The following is an 8,135-nucleotide window of genomic DNA, read 5'->3' on the forward strand; positions in this document are numbered from 1 at the left end:
TCCCCCCACAGGTAAATCGTACTTCAGATGGCTGACTGTACCACACTAAAATACCTTCCGACGCCCCTGTGGTGAGAAGGAGAGCTCTGTGCTAGAATAACATTGCGGCCTAGAGAGCGTGTGAGGGCAGGCGTGTATTTGCCGCCATGCTGCCAGGTGTGTTTTAACCACCATTTTAATCAACTTCCCGAAGAAACAGAACTCCACCTACAAAATAATGTGTATTTTCATGGTTGGGCGTGATCCACACGCACGCACACACCACCACCATAATAGCCTACATAACTGTATTCTATAAGCAATGTATAGTCGATTAGGTGATTATTATGCATTCAGGCTCTCAAGTACATGTATACAACAGTCCATATACTGTTGCATAAAAAAAACACAGTGCTGGACAGTGTATGCACATGTAGTCTATGTGCTTGTAACAATTTATTTGGCCGTCAGAAACACCCTGTGAAATAGGGTCACAGATGCAGCATCAACATTTATCAGCTTAGAAGGGAGAGGTCGATCTGCGTGACAGACTGGTACGTCAATGAAGATGACCTGGGCGAGAATGACAGACAAAACACAAACCGTGACTAACAATGGTAACAGCAAATCAAATTCGGTCAAATTGTGCCTTAGACTGCTGGCTGGCATGCATGAGTACGCACATGTGCACACGCACGCACCCCGCAGATGAACACACACACACACACGCATGGACGCGCGAATGTACACATACACACAAACACACACGCACACACCCAGAGGCACACACAAACAAGCAAGCATGCACACACAAAAGATGCACACATAGTGACATAATGTGATTGAGCACATGCATGCATACACCATGTACCATATATACGCATACACAAAATTTAATACAAACACACACACACACACACACACGTGCACACACACACGTGCACACACACACACACACACACACACACACACACACACACACACACACACACACACACACACACACACACACACACACACTGACAAACTGACATACATGCATTTCTTGACTTACTTCCTCTGCATGTGACGTTACTGACAACACCAGCCGTGTAGTGTGTTTCATAGCTTCCACTTGTCAGTGTTATCTGACATTCAGCCACATTATTCGTGTAGTCTAGTTCTGCAGCAAGACGGTTCGGGTTAGTGCCAACCTGCAATTTTGGTACAAGTATAAAAAAGCCAAACATCATACTTTGCTTTGTTTTTGATACACACAAAGTTGTTGGTGGCTGATCGCTCACACAAAGCATCTAGACTATAGCCAAGGTCCCTAGTTAAAGTCCAGGTGGTGACGGTCAATTTTTTCGTCAGACTTTCCCTTTTCTTTAAACAGTATTTACACTGTGCTTGATTGAGTTGATCATGGAATTACGTGACATACATCATGTTGTACATGTACAACATCTTTAAAAGTCACCCAACAAGCCGCCGCCGCCGGGTAACAATTTCTATTTTCATGGCCACCACTGCTTCTCTGAATGTGTAATACCTGTCACCAGGTAGTTATGTGCTGTACCTGTACCTGTGTGTATGGGAAATGCAGCACATATCAGATCACGAGACCACATACGTGACCAGTGTGACCAGTGACAATGTCCATTCCCTCAAGTAGTGAATACTGAGTGACAATGGCATAACTTATTATGGGGTAAAGGGAGAACGCACTACTGCAATTTTAATTTTTTACGGTTCGCGTGAGACCTCAGTTTTCCACATCTGTATGAACATTGACACTCTCAATAATCAAGGCTCAGATGCAGCTCCTGAAGCAGTGGTAGGAGAGTAGATCAGAGTTGACTGAACTTGTCAAAGACCGAAAACCCTACTCACTGCCTCTGTGTTTCCCTTGTGCCAGACCAAAGTTCACTATTATCAGTTGGTCGCATCTGGTGCCCTCTGTTTCTCGGTCATGGTCTTAGACCATCCCACGGCACCCGCCTGCACGCACGTAGCACACATGCACCCATAAGCGCACACACACACACACACACACACACACACACACACACACACACACACACACACACACACACAGTTCAGCGTTCACCTACCCTGAGCGTGTAGGTTCCGTCGGGAACACCCGTGATATCGATCCACTGACAGTCTAGATCTCGCCCGTAGATGTCAGCACATCGCAGACTAATGCCCTGGCGGTGAGCCGCACAGCTATAGTAGATACGGCCAATCTCAGCATCACACGCCGTGTCTTCCAAGCAGAAACTAGCCTGCAGTATAGTCAAAGGACAGAAAATTTAATAACCAAGACATTCGTCCTATAGAGTACACTAGTGGACCAAACACAGTGCATGAAGAGACTGGAATCTACCTTTCACAATCATACAACTCATCACAATAAACCGCAATGAACAACAATGACAAGAAAGCCCAAAAACAGCAGCCAAGATCACTATAATCACTGTCCGGAGTATCAGTGTAGACTAGTATTAGTAACTGGACATGCAATCGGTCACCTACCGTCTATACATGACAACAGACAGGGGAAGGACTATGCCGCGAATGGGTGAAAAAAAGGATAAGTAGATACAGGATTGGACAATCGTTACAGCCGCTGAGCTCACCTTATGTCCCTCAGCCACATGCTGACCACTACCATCCAGTAGGTCGTACGTGGCAAAGTTATCAAACGAGTGGTAGTGGCTGTGGCAAGCGTGCCATATCCACGTGGGTCGTGAACGCACCGGGTGGAAGTCGGCCATGCCGTAGTTACGGATCATCACGGTGAAACGGAGCAACGCTCGCCGGTATGTGCCCTGCAGTCCGGCCTCGAAGATGGCATCCGCCGAGCTCGACAGGCATCCCTCCTCGTGGGCACACTCCAGCGAGGCCAGTGTGTGGTACTGGATGTCATGCAGTGAGTGCTCCAACTCATGCAGGTCAGGCACTAGGTCAGGCAGTGCTGAAACAGCAGCAGCAACAACATTGGCAATGATCACAATCACAAAAGCTAGTATCTCTTATTGGGTCCATTGTGAGGATGCAGGTTTGAGGCAACAGCAACAGCAGCAGCAGCAGCAGCAGCAACAGCAGTACTAGTGGCAGCAGCAGCAACATCAGTACTAGTGGCAGCAGCTAAACACAGGCGAGAAAAACTGACAGAGGTACCCATAGCAATGCACATACTCTGCGTTGCCGGATCCAAGCAGTCTTGTCAGATATCACCTCTAGAACACAGATAGATGCACAGTGAGACCCCTCCCCCCCCCCTCCGGACAGGTAAAATATTTTAGTACAATGTCTGCAATGTCTGCCTGCACTTCCTTGTGCTGCTTTGATGAGTCCTCAGAGAGCAAAGTAGTACTGTTCGGTGATAGAAAGAAAGTTAGCAATGCAGATGCATTTTCGGAAATCTTAAAAAAGACATAATATAAACTCACCATGAGCGCATTCCACTGCAGCAAACTTGCAATTGGGGCACTCAGCGCCCTTGGCATCGTATGTCTTGTACGCACATTGACTCAGGCCATACTCCTGGCCAGTGCAGCGCAGTTCCGACACAAATGCTGTCTCCCGATCCGCATTTTCTTCGTTCTCCTTGACAGGTGGCGCGGCTGTGGCCTTGGAAAGTTCCGGTCCAAGAAGTTGCTCGGGCAAGAGCAGCTCCGACCCTAAATCCACCACACTAGCGACGTCTGCTGCTCCTTCCTCGGCCTTCACTGTGCTGGGTGGGACAGTTGTTGTTGCTTTCGAGCCGGCAGCGCTGCTGGAATTGCAACCTGGAACCACGAAAAAGAGGAAGACAGGAACAAAAGTTTAAAAAAGGAGATGCTGCCACGAATCCAGTAGATATGTCTGCATCCGACCACTTGGGAACAATGGCGCTGTAGAACAGTGGAAGTCAGCTGATTGTTGAACCACACATACGTACATGTATTCTCTGTCATACCGGAGGCCAGTTAAAGATGAATATGTACATGTGCAGAATTCCAGCAGCACTAGGCTGGTGGCCAGTGAAGAGCTCAAGAGAAAGAAACAGGCTAGTTAGGTCAGGACGTGATATACATACTTTCAAAGATGTAAAAAGCATTGGCATAAACTGTGTCGTCACGCTAATATTCACACTGGCTTCATAACTTCAGTATCCTTCAAATATACCACCACCACAGGTGCTACTTGACACTTCCTAATGCGTTCGTGTAGAGATACACGTGTATACACGGGTACTTTAGTACATCAGTCCACGCATTCACAGCACCAAGACAATGCCATACTAGGCCCATAGTTGCATAGTCAACGTAGAGGTTATGTGCAATGTCAGGAACACCCCAATCAACACATCTGGTCAGCAAGGGGTAACGGATTATCAACATCACACATACAAATACAGCAGTGTTCTGCTTCATCTCCGGGGGCTAGGTTACCTGAGTATAGCTGTTTCCTGTGGACATGACGTGATATGTCAGGCTATGCACTGTAACTTATAACTTGCCTAGGTGTACGTGCACCCACACACCCTCCCCCCCCCCCCCCCACACACACACTCTCTCTCTCTCTCTCACGCACGCACGCACACACACACGCACACAATCAGGTGTCATTCATGGCTTGCTGAATGCAGGTGTGCCGCACTTGTAGCAGTGAAAGTACATGTACTTGTACCAGTATGTCTTGCTATTTTGCTACAACTTTCTGTGAAACACATATCATAGTGTAGTTGTATGCTGGTGACTAACGTGACATACCTGTGACCGTGAAGACACTGTAAACATAGCCGTATCCCAGTTGCCGACACGCCACCGCACCCGCCTCCAGATCCCAGTTGTCATCGGCGCACACCCTGCCCCACTGGTTATCGCCAGCACGCACTTGCACCAGGCCACGGCGGCGTATGGCAGGAGTGCGTGTACCACCGACTTCATCAGGGAGAATCTCCAGGCGAATCTTTAATTGAAGGCACATTATGGAGCAGATGATTATAATGCAATCAAATGTCGCTTACTGGTACTCAGTTGCCAGGTATCAGAGTACGTCCGATATACAAAAAAACTCAAGTAGTCATTTTTGGACTCCTTGTCATGGAGGTCTTGATTGTGTGAGTATGGTGATGTTAAAGGCAATAAGGACACAACTAGTTTAGCAAATTGTCGTCCAGAAACTCGAAATCTGTTATGCGTCAGGTGAAAAGGGGCAATGTCATCAACGCGGATAGGAATATGTGCTGCAATATCCCATATGTCCGTGTACAAAACAGTATGTCCAGAAAATCATACAATGTCAAACATGGCCCATTTCTGAAGTGGATTAGTGACATTTGCCTGTGTTGTGGAGATCAGTGTGATGCAGTGCCAGCTGGGGATTTATGCCAGTTGCTGACTCAGGTGATGGTTATTGCTGATCCCGGACCATAACGATACTCTGATCAGGGAAGCTGGCGGGTTTTTAAACACTCCATGATCAGCGTGACTAGAACTTGCAGAGAAGGAGAAGGAAGACTAGCATGATATGAGAAACAAGAAGTCCTGAAGCATGCAATGCCCTTGTATCAACCTAAACCCACACGGATAGTCTGCAAGACCTAGCCTGGCTTCGCCACTGAACTTGTTCATTGCATACGCACCACAGGGCCTCAATTACCCCGTGTATTTTCTATAAGGACAACAATTGTTGTTGGCTAACGTTACTACAGAACGTACAGTGCGTGCTTACATTTTTGCGGAGATCCTGTGTGTTGGGAACATGGCATCTCACACTGGCGATTCTCTCCCGATTGCATGGTCTCTCTCCCCAGCCGTTACGTCTACACTGCACTAAGTACCTTTCATACCCTGTGCACCGAATACCGCTCAGATGAATTGGAGAGTAGCCACGGCCAAAGACACGCGATGCAGCGTGTGGAGCGTCCGTAGCCGAGCCAAAACCCAGCTGCCGACACACCACATTGGCCTCTCTCAGGCTCCAGCCGCGGTCGCACACCACGCCCCACATGCCGTCGTGGTACACTTCCACGCGGCCTTCACTGGGAAAGGCGCCACCGCGCAGTCGCAAGCTGCCCTCGGCTTGCTTGTCCTGTGTGCCGCCGGATGTGGCGACCTTCTCGGCCTCGTAGCTAGATTGAGTTGTCCATTCCGATGCTTGGCACACCACACCAGCCACGCGGCGTCTTAAACAACGCTGCCTGGCAAGGCGTCCTGCAAAGGAGCATTGATGCAGGAATGATTCATTCCCGCTGCACCTGGGTCGCTTTAGCCATGCCTGTCTGCGCCGATCGGGTGCGTCGGGCCTGGCCGTGAACAGATACCTTGCTCTGGGGTAGCCTAGTTGCCGGCAAGCCACCTCACCGGCAAGATTAGCCGACCAGTCATCCGAGCACACGGCCTTCCATTCGTTGCACACGCGTACCTGCAAGTATCCCATGTTCGGCCGCGTCATACGGCGACCCTGGTACAGGCGTACTGCAGAAATATGCTGTGAGTCACACTGCTCCGTCGGTGTCTGTGAACTGGCACCCGTAGCAGCATCGGTATCCTGGCTAACATCACCACTCTCGTGAGTACACCGCACCATTGCAAACTGCTGCGGCAAGCAATCATGCACTCCCCAGCCATCGTGAGCACACTGCTCTAAGCTGCTCTCGTTGCCATGGCACTGTACATTGCTGAGCCAGTAGCGGTGCGTTGTTGTTACACGCCTGTACTCAGAGCCTGGGCAGCCATGTTCGGGACTCGTATCCAAGGGCAACGCCCCTGTGTAGCCCATGGCTCGACACACCACAGTAGCATCACGCAAGTCCCAGCCTGTGGTGCAGACGCGGCCATAAATGTCCATTCTGTTTATCACCACATAACCTTGACCAAGGGCCCTGCATCGATCTGTGGCAGGAATGCTGATACTCAGACGAAGTCGTTCCGGAGGAGTGCCTCCGCTTACATGGCTGATCACTTCTACAAGCGCCAACAGAACCACAAACAATAGCACTCGCGACATCGTGTATATGCACGTAGTGCAATGACGAATTGAACGGAGTGAACTCAAGAACTCGAACACACGAGCACGGTGACAAACGCACCACCCAAGCAAAGTCCGAGAGCGCCAGCCAACGTTTACATAATCATTATGTCTGCGATGTCTATAGTATGTGTTGTATCCAACAACTCTCCAAAGTGGTCGCAGTGAGGAAGACGAGCCAGGTCCAAATTTTCAAGATACGGAATAGGAATTCTAAGCCTGTTCGTCTAGCCAATATGTGCTGTCGCAATAGAACCAAGTTACTTTGATTGCAGTCAGTGGAGCGCTGCCATGGAGCTGGCTGTAGTCTACCAATTATTACTTGATTCGAACTGCTGGAACAATGGATTGGACACTTTGTGGCTGGATGCCAAAGGCACCCGCCGTCCATCATTGACATCTTGCCTATCGGACAACAGATGAATGGCGCACCGAGCTGGGATGTGTAGACTATCTCCGCGGCTGACCTCGCTTCTCTGCCCTCACGCGAGGCTCACGGCCGCCGGCTAGCCTAGACTAGAGCCATGGTGGTACTGGTAGTTGGGTAAGGGTTGGTCAGACTCGCTTACTTACTAGTACAATGATTGTGTAGTATCCTGGTACTATCCAGTTGTTGAATCCTTACTTCAGTTCAGTTCTGTTCTTCGTCGCGAGAATACCGGTAGTACAGGACTTGCCTCCTGCAACTGCTGCACTGAGTCAGTGGACAGACGTAGACAGGCACTACAACAGTACAAGTACATTGTACAAGAAAAACCTTCCTTTGACTGTAAATCTAAATGACTGTAATAATGACCTTTGTAGCAAAACCGTATAATAATTATTAAATTTTGAGTAACCAGTATTTAGTAGCACTAGCAGTGGTGAGGCTCCTGCAGCTTCACAACCAGTATTTACATGCAGTTATCATGGTTATCATTCTGTCCAGCTAGTCCACTTCTGATTTTCATCTGAGAAGACTGCAGAGTATATGCACAATGATGCCGGTTTGCAGCAACTACTGCCGCAGCTACAATACTGAGCAAGTACTTTTAAAAGTGTAGAGTCTACGCTGCTGTGAAAAAGGTTTGCAGCAACCATCATCTGATCATGATCATGATTGTCTGTGACAGATTGAACATCCGAAAGAAGTGTGAGCATGGTAAGTGAAT

At 48.8% G+C, this 8,135-nt stretch overlaps 1 protein-coding gene across 1 annotated transcript; it reads right to left on the reverse strand.

Moving 5' to 3' along the window:
• Nucleotides 1–272: 272 nt before the first annotated feature.
• On the reverse strand, nucleotides 273–7,276 carry LOC135815239 (lysyl oxidase homolog 4-like). The gene is made up of 7 exons (XM_065328506.1): nucleotides 5,686–7,276; nucleotides 4,722–4,920; nucleotides 3,417–3,755; nucleotides 2,601–2,938; nucleotides 2,073–2,246; nucleotides 1,034–1,172; nucleotides 273–552 (listed from the first exon to the last, which is right to left on the reverse strand). The coding sequence occupies exons 1-7, from the start codon at nucleotides 6,961–6,963 to the stop codon at nucleotides 539–541; spliced, it is 2,481 nt and encodes an 826-aa protein (XP_065184578.1). The 5' UTR covers nucleotides 6,964–7,276; the 3' UTR covers nucleotides 273–538.
• Between the last annotated feature and the right edge of the window lie 859 nt (nucleotides 7,277–8,135).

The sequence above is a fragment of the Sycon ciliatum genome, chromosome 4 (assembly GCF_964019385.1).
Source record: "Sycon ciliatum chromosome 4, ocSycCili1.1, whole genome shotgun sequence".
In the NCBI taxonomy this organism is placed as follows: domain Eukaryota; kingdom Metazoa; phylum Porifera; class Calcarea; order Leucosolenida; family Sycettidae; genus Sycon; species Sycon ciliatum.

Bases quoted from the DNA above. Each gene is read 5' to 3' on its own strand.
- LOC135815239 (XM_065328506.1), bottom strand. From the start codon at position 6,963: ATGTCGCGAGTGCTATTGTTTGTGGTTCTGTTGGCGCTTGTAGAAGTG. The intron at 4,921-5,685 runs GTAAGCACGCAC...CTTCAATTAAAG, and splicing joins CACAGGATCTCCGCAAAAAT to ATTCGCCTGGAGATTCTCCC. The intron at 2,247-2,600 runs GTGAGCTCAGCG...ACTATACTGCAG, and splicing joins ATGTGGCTGAGGGACATAAG to GCTAGTTTCTGCTTGGAAGA.